We start from the raw sequence: 19,361 nt of genomic DNA, 5'->3' as shown, positions 1-19,361 counted from the left end.
TAATCTATAAATTATATTAAATAAAAAACAAAATAGTAATTATTACTTGCAACATATTTTATTAGACAATTATTAAATTTTTTTAGAAATAATCAAATAAAATAAATATTAACTTTTAATAAATATTATTATTTAAAATAAAAATAATTAAAAGTTCAGTACTTATTTTTCACATATATTTTATTTTTTATTCACATATATATTTGCTTTTTTTTTTTAATTTTTAAAATGTTTTTAATATATAAAATACAAGTCTTTTAAATGTTGAATTAATATCAACTTATATCATTGTAATATTATGACGTAGAATTGACTAAAAATAGTACAAGTTTCGTAGTGAAAAAAAAAAAAAAAACAATCGAAGCAAAATAGAAAAAACTATTAGAAACTAATAATACCATAATCCTGACTTGTTCATAACGTAATATCACCTTTTTTTTTAAGTTAAAATAACACATTTAAATTTGTTTTTTTTTAAATTATAGAACGAGGAAGGTACATGAAGTCAGAGGCATTGGATTAAAAAGTTTCCCTGTAACAAAAAAAGCCATTTGTTACTAATAATTAAAATAAAATGTAATATATATTAATGAAAATTAAATTTACATTATTTACTGTTCAACATCATCAGTACGTCTTGCATTTGCTGGATAATAATCAACAATAAGTGGACGAGGACGTTGACCAATACCAGTTGGTTGTGAAAGATCAAATGCTTGTTCTTCATTTGTAATAACACTGACAATTGCTTTAATAACTTGTTCATCAAGTGGTGTCATTGGTTTTGTTGGTGCTTTCATTCTTCTTAAAAATAATGCATTCCATTTTTGTCGTAAATTAAGAATTAAACGTGCTGTTTCAAATTCCATTTTAAATACAACCCAATCATCAAGTTTAAGTATAGTCATACCTTCACGACTATCTTCAGCTTCAGAATCAGATTCACTTTCTGGCATTGATTCTGTTTCATATATTGTATCCATAGCTAATCTTGATGGACCACTAAATAATGCAACAGTCATTGGATTAATTAATGTTACTGTTTTAACATGACAAAAACGTCCAGCACGACTCATTTCTTCATAAACTAACCAGTCAGCTGGTAGGGTACTGACATTTGAACAATGTGATTGTGATTGTGATGATGTTGTTGATGATTTTTCTAAATCACGAAGTGTTGATGATGGATGAAAACGTACTTTTGTTTCTTTTTGTGTTCTCATTTGTGAAAAATCTCTATCAACACGAATTAAATTTGGATATAAACCAGCAGCAAGACATGCTTTAACAATTGACCAATTTTCTGAATTACAATTTAAATCACGTATATCACCAGAGCCTCTTGCACGTACAAAACCTGATGCTCTTAATTGTCCTAATAATTGTGATCTCATACCAACAATCATTTCCATAACAGCTGATGATATAAAATTTTTTTCACAAAATTGACGTTCACGTCCACTTGAACGTGCTTGTTGCCATGCTTGAAATGCTCTTAATAGAGTCATATGATCAGAATATGAATCAGATGAAAATTTTTTTCTAGCAATACTTGCTGCTCTTTTTTCACATGGTCTTGATGGTAATATAAATGGATCTTTATATGCTAAACTACATACAATTGTGAGAATTGGATCAATACATTTAAGTACAACTGAATATAGTAACATTTTTCCAAGTCTTGGTTCAACTGGTAAATCTAATAAATGTACACCTAATTCAGTTAAATCTTCCCATGCATCAAGTGCATCAATTGATTTTAATAATTGTACAGCATTACGTGATACGACATTTGATGGTGGCTCAAGTGCTCTATCAAGATACTCAGCAATTGGTGTATTACCTGGTGCTAAATGTTTTGTAAATAAACAAAGTTCTTGTAGTGGTAAACGTAGTATTTCTGGTGTTTGATATTTTTGCATATTTGCATAACGATTTGATGAAAATAAACGATAACAAATACCCTTTTGACATCTTCCAGCTCTACCTTTACGTTGATTAGCACATGCTTGTGATATCCAATTTGATGTTAATGAACAAACACCAGACATTGCATCAAATGATTTTTCTTTAACTTTACCAGAATCAATAACATAAACAACATCATCAATTGTTATTGATGTCTCAGCAATATTTGTTGATAATATTATTTTTCTAACACCTGGTGGACTTGGACGAAATACACGTTTTTGATCAGATGTTTGCATATTTGAATGAAGAACAAATAAATTATATTTCATTGATTGACTTAAACTTCTTTCTTCAAGTTCAATTTTATCTCTCATTGTTACAATATCATCATAACCAGATAAAAATATAAGTATTGCACCTGGTGGCATTTTAGAATGTATATGAAATACAAGTGTTAACATTAAATCATAATCAACATTTGCATCATCAAATGTATTTTGATAAATATCAAGAAGTAATTTATCTTCATCAGATAATACACCATCTGTATATTGTGGTGAATTATTATCATAATTACATGAATATGATTTCATATATGATTCAATTAACTCAGCACATTCAATTTCATTCATATTTTTAGCCCAATCAAGTGCTGTCCATTCATTACTAGCACGTATATTTAAATTTGCACCAAGATTTAATAATTGTTCAGTTGTATTAATACAACCACGTCCAGCTGATACCATTAATGGTGTTACTGATGTTGTTGAATGTTGATAATCAACTGATATATTTTCTGACATTATTAAATGTAATAATTGTGAAAAATTTTCTTGTTCACCACATAACCATGCATCAGATATATTTTTATCCATTTCATCACGTAACCATGGTTCAAGTTCAATTTTTTCAACAACAGATATATTTTTTTGACCCAATATTGGTAATGCTACAGGTGCACTAGCATTTGCACCAGCTGCTGCTGTTATTTTTGATAAATTTTTTTTATTTTTTTTATTTTTACTTGGTGCTGATTGTGTCCATGATTCTAATACTTTTTTTTGTTCATTTTTATTAATAAATTCAGCACGTTTTATGAGCATTTGTTTAGTCATATAACCAGTTATTTTAAGTATATCCTCAAGATAATAAACATCAACATCATAACATCTACCAGGTACATTAATAACACTACATTGATTAAAATATTTAACAAATATACTTGTATCCATTGTTGCACTCATTAAAATAAGTTTTAATGTTCTAAATTTATTAAGTGCTTCTTTTAATCCAATTAATAAAAAATCACAAAAACGATCACGTTCATGAATTTCATCAATGATAATATGTGTTATTGTTGCAAGTGCTGAATCACCACCCATTAATGTACGTAATAGAACACCATTTGTACAATATGTTAGCAATGTTTTTGGTGCAACTCTACTTTCTAAACGTATTTGATAACCAAATGTTTGTCCAATATTTTCACTACGTTCAAATGCAACTCTTTCAGCAATTGATACTGCTGATAATCTTCTTGGTTGTGTACATATTATACGACATGCTTGATTTTTTTCTTGACAATTTTCAAGTATATATTGTGGTACTTGAGTTGTTTTACCACTACCAGTTTCACCACCAACAACAACAACTTGACTTGTTTCTAATGCTTCTAATATTTTATTACGTGAATTAAATACAGTTAAATTTTTACGAAAATTAACTAAATCTGGATTTGTTTTTAATTGTGGTACTTGAGGAATACTGTTATTCAAACGACCCATTGCTTTTGTATTTGTTATTGTTTCATTATCAAGTGTACGTTCACGTTCAGTTGGTGGTAATAAATCTTGTCTTTCTTTAGCATTTAATGGAAATTTTTGTATTAAATTAATTATTATTTGTTTTGATGGTTTTTGAAGTTTAACTATTGCATCAGATTGTATTATTGATGAACCTTCACGTTTGTAAACTGTTAAAAAACGATTTGCACCTTTACCTCTGCTTTTCGATTTTAAACCAAGATCAATACATAGCTTATGAATGTAAGCACGTTCCTCAGCTGTGTATGATGATGGAAATTCAAATTCTTTTTGTTCTGGTGTATCCATTAATTTTTTTATTGTTAAATTAACAGCAATTCTTGTGTCTTCACCAATTGCTGTTTTTGAAAACATCTTTTTACGTCTAGGCATCTTGATTATTTTATTTATTTAATCAATTATTCTTCCCTCTAAATAATTAACAAATTAAATATAAAATTATTTTAAATATGTCATCTAGATAATGATTAAATAAATCTATAAATATTATTAATTAATTACCTGGTTTATTATTTATTTATAAACAATATTTGTCAAAGAAAAATATTAAATAACTTGATGCAACAATTGAAATGATGTTTATTGTTTTTTTCTTTTGTTTGTATTATTAACGATGAAACATGGATGATAATTGATCCACCAACAATCCCAAAAAAACAAACAAATAACAAAATTACAACGTATTTTTTATTCTACGAAAAACAATATGCAAAAGGTTATGAATTTGTACATACTCTATTTTTTTTTATTTTTTTTTTTTGCTCCAAGAAATTTGTGTCTCTCTTTTTGCTCCAATGTCCTATTCTTGCTGGTAATAAAGGAACCAGTTAAAAAAAAACATCTTTGACCTTGAATATTATCATTCTTTCTCTCTTGTTTATTTTAGCTATCTCATGAATAAATTATTTTTTTTTTTCTTCAAGAAACAAGCTTGTCATTACAGGCTGCCAACTTAATCACATCATAATTGTTATTTGTTATTAACAGTTGTTTTTTAATATATTGTCTATAATAAATAACACCCTGTTTAATGTTGTCATCAAAAATTAAATGATTATTCATATTAAATGACTAATTGCCTTGACTAATTTTTTTTTTTTTAAATAAATAAATCAAGACTGACCGGTGACTTGTTTAGTGACAGCTGTGATAAGTGACACTGACAAGAAGCTCTTTAAATATTTATAAACAATCAAGTATTTTGTGTTAATAAATTAAATAAAAAATTCAAAATTAATTATTTTAATTTACTGTTATTATTAAAAGTCCAAAAAAAGTCTTAATTTTATTATTAATTAAATATATTTCTAGTAATATAAAAAACACATAAAGAATTCATCAACAAATATTTTTATTTATAATTTTTCCTTATCAAAACAAAGAAAGTAAATGGTGAAAGTTAATAACAAGCTTCCTGTTATTTTTTCTTCCTACATATGTACATTAAATTAAGTTAATAAATTAATAATTAATCATTAATATTGTTGATAAATTGACCGGATAAATTAATCAAGTTAACACTATCAATTTTTGTCAATTTGTGTCGTGTTGTTGATTAAACATGATATGATAATTTAGCTGGTATACTATTAACACAAATACGTTAATAAAAAGAACAACTTTTTTTTATATTTAAATAGTAAATAATGTTTGTCAGAGATCCATGTGGAATAATTTGTATTATTGTAACTTATTTTGCTTTATTTTATGCTGATTATGTTGTCATGCGATGGATCATTCTGCACACAATGCAAGACAGGTATAGCTTTTTATTTTGTTTTGGTAATAAATGAATATTAACTTGTTTATTTTGTTGTTATAGTTTATGGGGTCCATTTCATGTTGTTTTATTTAACACACTTGTATTGCTATTGATGATGTCACATATGAAAGCAATATGTAGTGATCCTGGTGTTGTACCACTTCCCCAAACGAGAATGGACTTTTCAGATATACATTCAGCTGGTTCTGGTGGTAGTGATGATTGTGAAGAACGTGATGATTGGAGTGTTTGTACAAGATGTGAAACTTACAGACCACCTAGAGCACATCATTGTAGAATATGTGAAAGATGTATCAGAAGAATGGATCATCATTGTCCATGGTAAATTAATAATACAAGCTATTCATGTGGTTATTTATTTATTTGTTATAATATTGTTATTTCAAAGGATCAACAATTGTGTTGGTGAAAGAAATCAAAAATATTTTATGCAATTTTTGGTTTACGTTGGTGTACTTGCACTTTATGCAGTTGCTCTGGTGATTATTTCATGGATGGGTGAATGTCCAGAGTGTAGTAAAGATATTCCAACAAAACAAAGTCGAATGTAATGATTATTTATTTAATTTATTTGGTATACAAGATTGAAATTATTATTGACTTTATTTTTTTAGATTACACTCGGTTATTCTTGTACTTGAATCAGCACTATTTGGAATGTTTGTCATTGCAATATTGATTGATCAATTTCAAGCAATTCTAAGTGATGAAACAGCAATTGAACGTTTACAAGGTGGACATAGTCATCATTATCATCAAAAATCAAGACGTACATTGACATTACTATCTCAAGTTTGTGGAAAAGGACATCCAATATTTTGGCTATTACCTTGTCATAATCCACCAAGGTATTCATTTAGAAGAGATGATCGTCTTATTCACCATGAGGTATAATAATTCTCAACACAATAAACAAAAAAATAAGTATTCTGATAACTGCACATACAGACAATTGTTAGAAAATAATGAAAAACCAAACAAATCCTTCCATCAATTGTCAATCAATGCTATTTTTGATGTTCTTTGACTGAAATGTATTTGCAATGGCCTTGTCAAGATTTATTTTATAATCATTTTTATTTTATTTTTAATCTAGTTGTAGTTGAGTTTATACGTAATATTTTTATTGGTATATGTGGTCCATTAAGAATAATATTAACTTTTCTATTCTAATAAGTTATTTATCATTTTTTTTCAATCTTAAAAAATAATTTAATAATATTATTTACAAAGCCTCCAATCTAGTCTATATTTAGTTATCATAAAATGGACTAAATACAACTATTTTTATTTCAAAAAATTATAAAATTATAATTTTAAAATTCAACTGGTAAATCGTGCAATAAAGTGACTTATCTGATTGATCAATTTTTTTCTTTTTTTTATTGTAAAAATGCAATATTTACAAAAATTAAAATTTCTTTTATAATTAATTTAAAAATAAGTGATTTTTTTAAGTTTTTAATTTTTTAATAAATAAAAATAATCAACGAGTATTATAAAATATGATAAAATAAAAAAAAAAAAATACCAAAATACATTTTTTTTTAATTTTTAATGATTTATTTAGTTGTTTTTTTTTTTTGTCGAAAAAAAATATGTTAAACTATTTCTATTAACATAAATAAATTTGAAAAATAAATAAAAATTATGTTAAAATAAAAAATGGTTGTTCAGATGTTGGAAGTTCATTTGTTTCTTGTGTTTCGATAATTTTACTGTCAATAATATTTCCATCAGCATCCATTTGATCAATCGAAATAACAATATTCGAAATAACAGGCATAGATCTTGGTTCATCATAATTATCATCACAATTATTATTTCTATCATCATCACACTTAGTTGTATCATGTCTATCAAATTCAGCTTGTTGTTCAGGATCTATATAAAGTGGATCATCTTTAGGATCATTATTTTTAGATGTATCCTCAACAACTTCAATATTATAATTTGTTGATGATTTATCCATTTTAATTGTATATTCTTTTTTTGGTTCATCTGGATTTTCTGGTAGTCCAGATATTTCATTATTTTCTTCAATACATTCATATCGTACTTTTTGTAAACGATAAAAACCATCATCACTTCTCATATAAATAAATCTTTTATGTCCAATTGGCCATTGTAGCTGATGCTCAGATATAAGATGTTTTGTTAAAGTAGATCCTCTACGATATTTACTTGGACATTCATGACAACAATACCATCTTTCTTCAGCACAATGAAAACGTTCAATATGTCTATCAAATGTGTATGCTGTTTTACATGTATACGTACAATTATCAAATACACAAGAAAAATTTGGTCCTTTTGTATGAACAGTCATGTGAGAGTCAAGATCTTGTTGTGATTTAGCTCCATGAGAACAAAATTGACAAGGAAATGGACGTACTGATAAATGTCTATATGCAATATGTTTAACAAGACTTGCTTTTGATTCACAGCTCATTTCACATTTATTACATTTATATTTAAACACATGGAACTTTACATGTTCACGTAGAAATTTTTCAGTTGGATAAAATTTTAAACAATACGAACATTGAAAACCTTGAACTGTAAATAAAAATAATTATTATTTATATAAAAATTTGATTGTTATAATTAGTATTACCTTCAATGGAAATTTGTCGACGACAATGATCATGAAATTTTGTATTTGAAGCAAATATTGAACCACATTCTGGACAAGCAATAACTTTTTCTTTAGTATGGCATCTCATATGATCACTCAATTTATATATACTTTGACATTTTGATTGACAATAATCCCATTGACATTTTACACCATCTTTAACATGATTACCATGTGGATTTTCACTCTCAATATGTTGTCTAACATGGTTTACAAAAAATTGATAATTATTATAAACAGCTAGACAATCATTCCACAAACAAACTTGAGGTTTTGTAACATCAAATATACTTAATCCTACAGGTTGACGTTTACATTTCTACAAAATAACATAAAGATTATCATCAATAAATATTTGAGTAATTATAATTAAATTTATATCTATCATTTTTTCAACTTACTGGTAATTTAACTGTGCCTCTAGCAACAGCACCATGACATTTTAATTTAGTATGATATGAATGATAATTAACATGTCTTATTATTTCATCATTTTTAGAATTTTCATAGTTACAATTTTTCCAAGCACATACATAATATTCTGATCCATCTTCTGATATTTTAATTGGTAATTCTGGCATATGTTTTGCAACATGATCAACAAATTTATCAATTGATTCAGTACTAAATATACAATCTTTCCATTCACATATCAGGTTAAGTTTTTCGAATTTTCGTTGTCTTATAATACGTCTCTTTTTAGCACCACATTCAGATACTGAATCAAATTCTGAATCAGTATCAATAAATTCATCTGATTCGTAATTATTTATATTATTAAATTCAGCTTTTACTGGTGTACTTGGTGGTACACCACAAAGTTGACCTTGTGATTTTACCCAAATACCACATTTTTCTTGAACTGCCTGGTTTGTCATAAGACCCTCATCCATCAGGTCACTCATCTTGATATATTTTTTAATACAAATTACAACTTGAATATTCTAAAAAAAATAAAATACAAAACATAGTTAATTTATTATTTTTATTGATGAATCAATTTATGAAAAATAATTTAATATTTACTGCCAATTTATTTTATAATACCTTTTGATACTTGAAGAAATATAATAAATATAATTTCGATTTTAATATAATATTTATTGAACAATAAATTTGTCAATAAATAATATTGTTTAATATTATTTTTTAACACTTGTCCGCCATTACGATTTCTAAACTGCGTCAATTGTGATTGTTGATATATTTTTTTTGTGTTTTGTTTTTCATGTATCTAATTGTTGTCAATGTCGATTGTGGAAAATTTGATTAATAATAACTTAATAGAAATAATAATAATATAATTTGATAAATAAATAATGTCTGTTGTTAAAAAATTAATTAATAATATGAGAATACCAAGTGCACTGATGTCACGTCTAAACGACACTGGCGGTATTATTGGCGTTCGAATGAAAACAACAACAACAACAAGTTCCACTATTTATGCATTATCTTCAGGTGGGTTTTTATTTATTTAAATTATTATTGATGTAACTTAAATATTTATCAATAATAATTTTATTGTTTTAGGACAAGGAAAAAGTGGTGTTGCTGTTGTGAGAATATCTGGAAGTAATGCATCATTGGCATTGAAAAAAATGACAAATTTAACTGAACCAGTTGCTAGAAAAACATTTTTAAAAAAAATATATGATCCAGAAACTAAAGAAGTTATTGACAAAGGATTATGCATATGGTTTCCTGGTAAAATAACATCAAATTAATTATTATAAATTTAAAAATAATATAAATTTTCTAAATCAACAGGTCCTAAATCATTTACTGGTGAAGATAGTGTTGAATTTCAAGTTCATGGTGGTCCAGCAATTCTTGAAGCATTAATGTTGGCATTATCAAAATTAAAATTTCATCCAGCATTACCAGGTGAATTTACAAAACGTTCATTTTATAATGGTAAATTAGATTTAACAGAAATTGAAGGATTAGCTGATTTAATAAATGCTGAAACAGAGCAACAAAGAAGACAAGCATTGCTCCAAGCTGATGGTAATTTAAGTAAATTATATAAAAATTGGAGAACAATTTTATTGAGATCATTGGCAAATATTGAGGCATACATTGATTTTAGTGAGGATGACAATATTGAAGACAATGTTTTACATGATTGTAATGAAAAAATAAAGCAACTTGTTGATGATTTATCAAGACATCTTGCTGATGGTAGACGAGGTGAGATATTGAGAAATGGTGTCAGGACAGTTATCATTGGAAAGCCAAATGTTGGTAAAAGTAGTTTATTAAATTATTTAGTACAAAGAAATGCAGCAATTGTTACTGATATTGCTGGAACAACTAGAGATATTGTTGAATTAAATACAAATATTGCTGGATATCCAGTGATACTTGCTGATACTGCTGGTCTTACTGAGTCTACCAGTGATATTGTCGAAATTGAAGGTATCAGGAGGGCCAAAGAATATGCTAAAACTGCTGATTTTATTATCATCATGATTGATGGATCAACTTTTTCATCTAGTCAAAAATCATTTGATAATTTTGTCAAAGATTACATCAACGAATTGGGAATGGAATCTTTGATACTGCAAAATGGAAAGCTATCTAGCAATTGTGTTTGTGTTGTTAACAAAATTGATTTAATTGATGAAAAATTAATTGATGATTTAGTCAATTGTCAAGCTGTTCCAATATCTTGTACAAAAGAAGATGGATTATCAAAATTGATGACAGTACTGAAGAATCATTTTGAAAATATGTAAATTAATTTGTTAATTGTTTTTAATAATTTTTTCTGTAATTTAAATTGTGTTTATATATGTTTTTTAATTTTTCTAGATGTGGAAATCCATCACGAGAGAATCCAACAATTAGCCAAGCAAGACATAGAATTCATTTGTTGAATTGTGTTGATTATTTATCAAATTATTTAGAAATGAGCTCAAAGGAAGAGTACGATATGGTAATTGCAGCTCAAAATATTAGAAATGGAATGAGAGAAATTGGAAAAATAACTGGACATGTTAATACCGAAGAAATTTTAGATGTTATATTTACAAATTTTTGTATTGGAAAATGAATATTTCTTTGATTAAATAAAAAATAAAAAATTATATTATCAAAAAGAAGTTTAAAAAAAGTGTGGTTACTATATTTATATTTGTATGAATAACTACAATAATAAAAACGACTTGAGAAAAAGCTTTAATGACCAGAATACCAGCAACTAAACAACTGAAATGATTTGATAATTGAGCAAATAATATTTCTGTTAATTACCATAATTGATATTGATGATCAACTTGAAATATATAAAGTGATTAATGAAAATGAAAACAAAGAAAAGTGATCGATAAAAATATTAATTATGAAGAATAAAATGGTTAAAAGAAAAATACACAACAAAATTAAATACTTTTACTTTTTTTTTTATTATTATTTTCATAAAAAAAAAAGGCTTAATGATGAGCTGCTGCTGCTTTTCTCATTTGGACAAGAACAGCTCCAAGTTCTTCACGCTTCCTCTTAGCACGAATGTGTGTTCCCAACTAGAAAAATTGAATAAAAAATTTATTATTTATTTGTTTTATAAAATAAACATAATGATAATAATCATGTCATTAATATACTTACTCTTCTTTTCAAGAATTTAAGAGCACGTTTGTCTTTTGAGACCTTCAACAACTCCATGGCACGTTTTTCATATGGAGCATGACCAGTGACTTCACTAATCAAGTTACGAACAAATTTGCTGTGTTTGGTAACACGCTGAAATAAATATTATAAATAAATATAAGTGAACAATGTCATGTTGGTTGGATTGAGATAAATAAGTAAAAAAATATGTCAACTTACTCCCTTGAGACGAGCAGGTCTGAGGGTAACAGTTTTAGCTTGTTCAGCCTTGGTTTTGGCTACACGAATTTTTGAAGTTTTGTGACCCTTGTTGAGGCCAACAGCAATTTCGTACCTGGGTGCCATCCTGTAACACAAGAAAAACAAATATTTTTAGGTTATGACAGCACTTTTTTACATATTTTATTGTAATAATGACAATTATTCCAAAATATTTATTTATATTTATCATTCATTTTAATTTATTTAACTAATCAAACTATTTTTTTATTATTTAATGAAGAAAATTATTAATTATAATAAAAAATGTATACATGAAATAAAATTACACACCTTTTGGTTTTTTATGCCGAGATTAAAGAAAGAGAGAGAGAAGAAAACAAAGATAGAGAACATGTAATTTAGTGCGTTGAGCAACTGACAGATAGCAGCACTTTGTAATGCTGTGCAACATTCAAAATGGCGGCTCATTAGCGCTCATGATGGTAACTAAAAAATGCAAGAGAGGTCATTAGTCTTCATAACCCCATTATTTTTTGAATTAAAGAATAATGAATAAAATCATAAATTTATTTATGAAGAAATTATATAATATGAATATGAAACGTCAGTAAATTTTATCAATTCGTATGTCGTAAATTAATATACAATAAATAATCAATGAAAAAATTTTTAAAAAATATAATGCATATTTTATTCAAAAAAGTTGTTCTTTAAAATTAAAAAGATCCTGTTGCCTATACAAGTTCAAAATATTCATTATTAAATTTTTCACGAATACTCCAGACATCAATGTCATTTGTGCTTTCAGGATTAACTTTAATATGGCTACTTAAGCCAAGACGTAATTTTTTTTTCCGACATGTACTTAAATACAATGCATAACTAAGCGTGCGAAGTGTAACGTTCGTCGATTCCACTCTTAATTTTTCAAGGTTTGGCGATGAGTCAAGTATGTGTTTGATACCAGAGTCTGTTATTTTTGGGCAAAATGAACAATCCAATACCTTGAGATCATGATAATGGTATAAAACTGAATCATCAATGGCAGCCCTTATCAAATCCATATTTTTTAGATTTTTTAAATCTCCTAGTATATTGAGAGTTTTGTTAGACAAAAACTCTCCATATTGTATATCTATACTTTTTAAATTTTTACAATTCATGAATATATAATTCATAACAGTATCACTAGTTCTAGGACGACATGTAATACTCAAATGTTCAAGTTTGGTCAAACTATCAGGTTCAATTACTATATATTTTGATAAGACATTTGCGTTCATAATATTTAATTCTTTCAACTTTTTACAGTTATTGAGAATACTGCTCATTGCATCATCTTGAATTTCATTCCTAGCTTCACGAACGTTTAAATGTTCAAGATTCACTAAATTTGATATCAATTTTGCACTATAATTGCTCATTTCGATATATTCTAATTTAAGATGAGTCAAAGTAACATTTTGACTTAAAATTTCCATAATATCATCTGTAACCTTGAAATGAATAAATTTCAAGGTTCGTAAATTCTTCCATTTTTTCATGACCTGTTTAAAATAAAAAATACTTGATTTATTCTTCAATGGATAAAAAAAATTGTTTTTAATTATAAAACTATACCGTCAGTGTATGGTGGTGGGTGTCAGTAATTTCTAAGTATTCAAGATTGTCACCACAGTACTTCATGATGTTTTTCAAAGCTTCTTTACCATTACCATAGGTATATGAAATAGAACGCAATGTCACTTTTTTTAAATAAGGACCCGATTTATGAAAAGCTAAATTAAATTCAGGACTTTGATCATATCCATGCCAAGTTAATTCTCCAAGGTCTTTCCAAGCAATTTCACTAGCATATTCCAGTATTTTTGAAACTAAAAAAACATTATTTTTAATTATGTATTATTTGACATATTTGATTGTTGTCTTAATTGTTTTAATAATTTACAATAATTATCATGGCACATACCTTTTTCTACATTAAATCTATCCTTGAGTGTTACATGTGATAAAATTGCCGAAATACATTCATAATTGAGATCTTCAATGTTGATTACCATTTTTATATTTTGTCCAAGTTATTTCTAACCTCAGAGACACTCAGAGAAATTTTTGTTTTCATCCAAAAGAATTATGGTGTACCTGGACCTGGTGCCAGAGTTGCCAACCCGAGACGATGGCAGGATGGTAGTGGGAGGGCATTTGGATGGTATCTGAGGAGCTACGATGGTATCGGTCAATAAGGAATCTTTTTTTCGGTTGCTTTAAAACCAGAGAGAAGTCTTCTCTCTGTTTAAGGTGAAACACAAGTATTGTTCTGTTTTACCGGTAAAGCCCATGTGTTTTATATAGGAAAAAATTAAAATAATAATAATAATAATAATAAATAATAATAATAATAATAATAATAAACCGCCGTGAAACTTGAAAGAAAACTCCTATTGTCTCGATCAATCCAAATTTACATGATTGGTGACGCGTGCTGTTATTATTTTCAAATTTTTCTTTATTTTTTATTTATTTTTCTTTATAAATTTATTTTTTTTAATTATAAATTATTATTATATTGTTAGTTGATAATTTATATTTTAATTTAATTTAATTTCAAATAATTTATGTCATTGATTAATAATTTATTTTATTTATTCAAAAGACAGAGGAAGAGAGATAATATTAAAAGAGAAAAAAAAAAAAAATTAAAGAGGGGAAAATTTGAAAAGTAGATATGTATCTAGCTGGATGCTGTACGATGAACCACAATCAATCCACTCGTGTATACAGTTTGATGAATAGTCTAGCCAGCATCTGTACATTACATCTATATTTTTTATTATTAATTTAATATTTAGTCTATTGTCAATTAATTATTATATAGGAAATCCCAAATGGAATATGGATGTATAAAAATTATGGCTTGCTGACTGTTCATAGTGTGCCAGTTTTAATATTAAATATTAGAATTTTAAAATATGTATATATGGACAAGAAAAAAGTGCAGATGAAATTTAGCAAATTTATTTTTAATTTGTTTAACAGTGCAACTCTTTCTTTTTGTCCAACTTCAACATCATCTAATTATTTATTTACTTTAGTTGAACAACATTGTATTTATTAATTGAGTTTAATTACAAAAAAAAAAAAAAGGAAGTTACATAAAATTTTAATACAAAGAAAAATAATATTTGTAATTGATAGTATAGTAAGTAATTTGTAAGTAGAAAATATATAATTAACACATAATGCATTTATATATTTTAATTATTTTTTAATTATATTTTTAAGACTAAAACCTTGTAGTCGACTTGAAAATGATCGTCTTTCATATAATCATCGTCAGGGAAAAGGACAACTTTTGCTTCTGGGTGAACCTATAGTAAAAAAACAAAAAAAAAAAAAAATTTCTCAATTATCATGAAATTGTTAAGTAAAATTTATTCTATTATTTATTGCTATTTTATTTTTTATCTTGTTAATTACTAAATTAAGAAAAAAATAAATTTTATTTGAAAATAACTTACCACTCCTAATTGTTGAGAGTCAAGTGTTGATCCAATATAAAATTTTTCACCATTAACATACCCAGCTTCAAGTGCATTTGATGGTACATGACCATTAGAATCTTCAACCCAATCATACTCAACATTTTTGTTGATCATAAGAACCTTTAAAAAATAATATTAAAAAATTATTTAGCTTTATTAGTTTCAAAAAATATCATCGTAAATTTTTATTTACCTTGAGTAAGTCAGATTTTTCAAGTTCATCGCCGAGCATTTCAATTGTTAAAAAAAAGCCTTCATCAAGTACACCGGGCACTAAACTTTCACCAGTATCAAGTTGACCAAAATTGAATTTATTATTGAAATAAAATTTCTCATATGCTGGATCCTCTAGTTCTGATAACTCCTGTAGGTCAACCCACTTGTAAGCTGTTGATATAATTATTTAAAAATTTATTATTATTAATCAATACCTCTATATTATTTAAATAAAATTATTAAAAATAATTACCATCTTGAATTATCAAGTTGTATGAAACTTTTTTAACGTTGCCATCATAAATTAACAAAAAACTATAAACTCCAGCATCATTTTCAGTTAAATTATGAATTTCCAAATCTCCATCGTGTAATTCATATTTTTCCTTGTTTGATGTATCAATCTAGTATGTGAAAATAAAAATTTAAATGAAAAATTATGTTATAATTAAAGTACTGTTCGAGATTATGTAATTTTTTTTTAATCATTTACCTTAATGCCATCCTTGGACCAAAAGTGGCTCTTTAAATTTGCTTGACCAATAGTATTACATGCCAAAAGAGTACTATAACCAATGTAGCCTGTGGATGGACTCACAATATGCTCAAATTTTTTAAAATTATCTGTGGTTGATTTTTGTTCATTGCCTGGTGAATTTGTGACTGACTTTTTTTGGTGGTCATTCAAATGTACTCCTAATAAATTATAAATTGTTTCAATTTCATATTTTATAAATTATTATTTATATAAATAAATGAATAAAACAATAATAAAAATATTTAATTCAACATACCATTTTGGGATCCTTGATAATCATAAAATATCAATGCACCTGCAATAATAACTAATAAAATAGTTAATAAACTCAGTGCAAATATATATTTTTTTTTCTTTGTCCAAGTGCTCGTTGATATTTCCTTATCAGCTATCAAAGCTTTCTTGTCTTCAGACATTATTTTTAATGATTATATGTGTTTTGTACTTAAGTTGGATATTTTTGTCACGATGGGCTGCACACCTGCGAGGTAACTACAACACTATTCAACATTCATTGACTTTTATACAATACAATTTGGTTCCTTCTGACGTGTCTTTTTTTTTTTTTTTTTTTTCGATAATAATTTTTGACCACGTCTTTCACTGGCCGTTCTAATATTATTTTACTGATAACAAATGCGTCGCGATGTCTTTCGATGTTCGTTTTTAGTTTTAACAATAGATAATAATTTTTTTTTTTTTTTTCAAATAATACACGAAGCATTTGATAATATTTTTCATGGACTTTGATTTTTTACTCTTTTTCTTATCTACTTTTCTATTTAAAAATGGATTGTCATCAATAGAGAATACAAATTGGTAAAAAATAATTAATAGATGATATTTTTTTAATGGGCAATACAAATAAATTGGTGACAAACAATATTTTTTTAAATTTATTAAAATTTTTTATTTTTTCACAGTACAATAACTTGAACTATAAAAAATTTATTCAATTATATTTGATGAATATATATTACAATGTAAATGTACAAAATTTAATTCATTCAATTATTTTTCACATATTCCAAGCATAAAATTTTATACCATTTTGCTTCATCCCCACTCAAGTTTGAAACAATTTTTATTTTTTTTGTACTTGGTTGAATCTATCAAAAAAAAGAAATGATTTAATTAGTTTTTATAAACCTTATATAATATAAAAAAAATTGTATAAATTTTCTACATTTCTAATATTTTTTAATCTTATTTAAATATAAAAAAATATAATTAATAAATTTAAATACGAGTAACATACCACTCCAACATAAAGTTTTTCACCATCTGCTAATTGACCAGCTTCAAGTGCATTTGGTGCCACATTACCATTCTCTTTTTCGATCCAGCTGTACTTGAAATTTTCATGTAACACGAAAGCCTTTAAACAATAACAAAAAAAAGTACAAGATTATATAATAAATAAATAAATTAACCAGCGTCATTAAAAGTCTATGGATATTTAAAAATTATAATTTACCTTAAAATTTGTGGTTTCATAATGAGTATCATTAAAAATATAAGACATTGAGACTTGATCAGAATCAATCTTACCAGGCAATAAGTTCGAATTGTTTTCAGTTTGACCTAAATATTTTTGATAACCAATATCAATTTTCTTGTATCCCAGTTCTTCGAATTTTTTGAGTGAGCCAACGTCAACCAATTGGTAAGCTGTTGATGTAAATTATTTTTTAAATTCATTTATTCAAATTAATACTTATATTATTAAATAAAATTCTCAAATAATTACCATGTTAACAAACATCTGTAAATTCCAGCATCATTTAAAGCTGAATTTTTAATTTTTAAATCTCCATTGTGTGTTGTATATTTATTTGTGTTTGATGTATCAAGCTAACAAGTGAAAATATAAATTATTTATAAATTCCCAATCAAAAAAATCTTAAGATAATTATTGTATAATTATTTTTTATTATTTTTTACCTCATTGCCATTGTAATACCAATGATATTCCATTGCAATTGGACGTTCTTCTCCAGTATTACATTCCAGAACAGTATCATTACCAGTGTAACCAACTTTATCTACACTTGATACATTAAATAATGCCTCTAATTGATATTTTTCATTAAATTTATCTGCGAATGATTTTTTTTTTCTTTTAGATAAATCAATTGATATATTATATTGTTCTTTCAATAAATCCACAATCAACTCGTATTTTTCATCAACAAAACTTTTAACTGAATCATATTGTTTTTTAATCGAACCAATTTCTGAAATTAAATTATAATTTTTTCTCTTTAATTTTAATTCGTAAATGTATAATTAATTATTTATAATTTTCATTCAACATACCATTTTTTAAATTCTCGTTTGAATAAAATAACATTGTACTTGTAATTATTAGCAATAAAATTGTCAATAAATTAATTGACAAATATATGATAAATTTTTTATTTGTCATACCCCGGCTTTTTGATAATTTCTCATCAGTTATTGATTCTCTGTCGTCGTGATTCATCTTTAATTATTTCCAAATTTTTAATTACCTTTATATTGGAACAAACATACGACTCCCTTTGAACCTGGGAAGTGACTGTCAAGTCTCCCAACTTTCTTCGGCTTTTATATGATTATGATATGATTTCGTTTGTGTTTCAAATATTATTTGTCGTACGTGACAAAAAACATGTTTATTTTTAAAAAAACATTAGTATTTTTTTCCCAGTAAATCTATAATAATCATTAATCGGTTTTTTTTTTTATATAAGCGATATTTATTTTCTGTTATTCTATTTTTATGAAAAAATATTGATAACGAATTGTTCTCGGTAACAAAAAAAATGTCTACTTACTTTTTACTTTAAAAAAATAACCAGAAAGATAAATAAAATTATTAAAATATTATTGTCAAATATAAAAATAATAATTTTATAATTATTAAAATTTTATTTCAATGTTATTTATTCTCTCAAAGAAATATAATAGATTGAGTCCATAAATAAATTATATAATTATTAATCGATTTATTTTCGGTTAATTATCTGAGAGCTTTAAAAATACATCAAACTATCAAATCGTTTGACCTCGAACGTCTTTTATTTTATAA

At 26.0% G+C, this 19,361-nt stretch overlaps 6 protein-coding genes across 6 annotated transcripts; 2 read left to right on the top strand and 4 right to left on the bottom strand.

Moving 5' to 3' along the window:
- Positions 1-39: 39 nt before the first annotated feature.
- Positions 40-4,472, bottom strand: LOC122851275 (3'-5' RNA helicase YTHDC2-like). The gene is made up of 3 exons (XM_044150402.1): positions 4,236-4,472; positions 607-4,144; positions 40-532 (listed from the first exon to the last, which is right to left on the bottom strand). Exon 2 carries the CDS (start codon positions 4,104-4,106, stop codon positions 612-614), a length of 3,495 nt encoding a protein of 1,164 aa, XP_044006337.1. The 5' UTR covers positions 4,107-4,144; positions 4,236-4,472; the 3' UTR covers positions 40-532; positions 607-611.
- A 189-nt stretch (positions 4,473-4,661) lies between these two features.
- LOC122851278 (palmitoyltransferase ZDHHC3-A) lies at positions 4,662-6,885 on the top strand. The gene is made up of 4 exons (XM_044150405.1): positions 4,662-5,493; positions 5,557-5,838; positions 5,906-6,064; positions 6,132-6,885. The coding sequence occupies exons 1-4, from the start codon at positions 5,381-5,383 to the stop codon at positions 6,409-6,411; spliced, it is 834 nt and encodes a 277-aa protein (XP_044006340.1). The 5' UTR covers positions 4,662-5,380; the 3' UTR covers positions 6,412-6,885.
- LOC122851276 (histone H4 transcription factor) lies at positions 6,852-9,547 on the bottom strand. The gene is made up of 4 exons (XM_044150403.1): positions 9,203-9,547; positions 8,557-9,099; positions 8,135-8,474; positions 6,852-8,076 (listed from the first exon to the last, which is right to left on the bottom strand). Exons 2-4 carry the CDS (start codon positions 9,058-9,060, stop codon positions 7,166-7,168), a joined length of 1,755 nt encoding a protein of 584 aa, XP_044006338.1. The 5' UTR covers positions 9,061-9,099; positions 9,203-9,547; the 3' UTR covers positions 6,852-7,165.
- On the top strand, positions 9,475-11,213 carry LOC122851277 (tRNA modification GTPase GTPBP3, mitochondrial). Its single transcript, XM_044150404.1, has 4 exons — positions 9,475-9,616; positions 9,689-9,862; positions 9,926-10,892; positions 10,973-11,213. The coding sequence occupies exons 1-4, from the start codon at positions 9,475-9,477 to the stop codon at positions 11,211-11,213; spliced, it is 1,524 nt and encodes a 507-aa protein (XP_044006339.1).
- A 333-nt stretch (positions 11,214-11,546) lies between these two features.
- LOC122851274 (60S ribosomal protein L36-like) lies at positions 11,547-12,374 on the bottom strand. Its single transcript, XM_044150400.1, has 4 exons — positions 12,323-12,374; positions 11,990-12,116; positions 11,768-11,902; positions 11,547-11,682 (listed from the first exon to the last, which is right to left on the bottom strand). The coding sequence occupies exons 2-4, from the start codon at positions 12,113-12,115 to the stop codon at positions 11,593-11,595; spliced, it is 351 nt and encodes a 116-aa protein (XP_044006335.1). The 5' UTR covers position 12,116; positions 12,323-12,374; the 3' UTR covers positions 11,547-11,592.
- A 352-nt stretch (positions 12,375-12,726) lies between these two features.
- LOC122853506 (F-box/LRR-repeat protein 20-like) lies at positions 12,727-13,473 on the bottom strand. The gene has a single exon (XM_044154007.1). The coding sequence runs from the start codon at positions 13,471-13,473 to the stop codon at positions 12,727-12,729; it is 747 nt and encodes a 248-aa protein (XP_044009942.1).
- Positions 13,474-19,361: the final 5,888 nt, after the last annotated feature.

Source organism: Aphidius gifuensis, linkage group LG3 (assembly GCF_014905175.1).
Source record: "Aphidius gifuensis isolate YNYX2018 linkage group LG3, ASM1490517v1, whole genome shotgun sequence".
Lineage (NCBI taxonomy): Eukaryota > Metazoa > Arthropoda > Insecta > Hymenoptera > Braconidae > Aphidius > Aphidius gifuensis.
Note: the sequence above shows the minus strand (reverse complement) of the source record. Positions and strands in the feature narration are given on the sequence as shown.

Coding starts and splice junctions, on each gene's coding strand:
- LOC122851276 (XM_044150403.1), bottom strand. CDS start 9,060: ATGAGTGACCTGATGGATGAGGGTCTTATGACAAACCAGGCAGTTCAA. Junction 8,475..8,556: donor GAGGCACAGTTAAATTACCA/GTAAGTTGAAAA, acceptor GTTATTTTGTAG/AAATGTAAACGTCAACCTGT. Junction 8,077..8,134: donor TCGACAAATTTCCATTGAAG/GTAATACTAATT, acceptor TTTTATTTACAG/TTCAAGGTTTTCAATGTTCG.
- LOC122851278 (XM_044150405.1), top strand. CDS start 5,381: ATGTTTGTCAGAGATCCATGTGGAATAATTTGTATTATTGTAACTTAT. Junction 5,839..5,905: donor ATGGATCATCATTGTCCATG/GTAAATTAATAA, acceptor GTTATTTCAAAG/GATCAACAATTGTGTTGGTG. Junction 6,065..6,131: donor CCAACAAAACAAAGTCGAAT/GTAATGATTATT, acceptor TTATTTTTTTAG/ATTACACTCGGTTATTCTTG.
- LOC122851277 (XM_044150404.1), top strand. CDS start 9,475: ATGTCTGTTGTTAAAAAATTAATTAATAATATGAGAATACCAAGTGCA. Junction 9,863..9,925: donor ATTATGCATATGGTTTCCTG/GTAAAATAACAT, acceptor CTAAATCAACAG/GTCCTAAATCATTTACTGGT. Junction 10,893..10,972: donor AAGAATCATTTTGAAAATAT/GTAAATTAATTT, acceptor TAATTTTTCTAG/ATGTGGAAATCCATCACGAG.
- LOC122851275 (XM_044150402.1), bottom strand. CDS start 4,106: ATGCCTAGACGTAAAAAGATGTTTTCAAAAACAGCAATTGGTGAAGAC.
- LOC122851274 (XM_044150400.1), bottom strand. CDS start 12,115: ATGGCACCCAGGTACGAAATTGCTGTTGGCCTCAACAAGGGTCACAAA. Junction 11,903..11,989: donor GACCTGCTCGTCTCAAGGGA/GTAAGTTGACAT, acceptor TATTTATTTCAG/CGTGTTACCAAACACAGCAA. Junction 11,683..11,767: donor TTAAATTCTTGAAAAGAAGA/GTAAGTATATTA, acceptor CAATTTTTCTAG/TTGGGAACACACATTCGTGC.
- LOC122853506 (XM_044154007.1), bottom strand. CDS start 13,473: ATGGAAATTTTAAGTCAAAATGTTACTTTGACTCATCTTAAATTAGAA.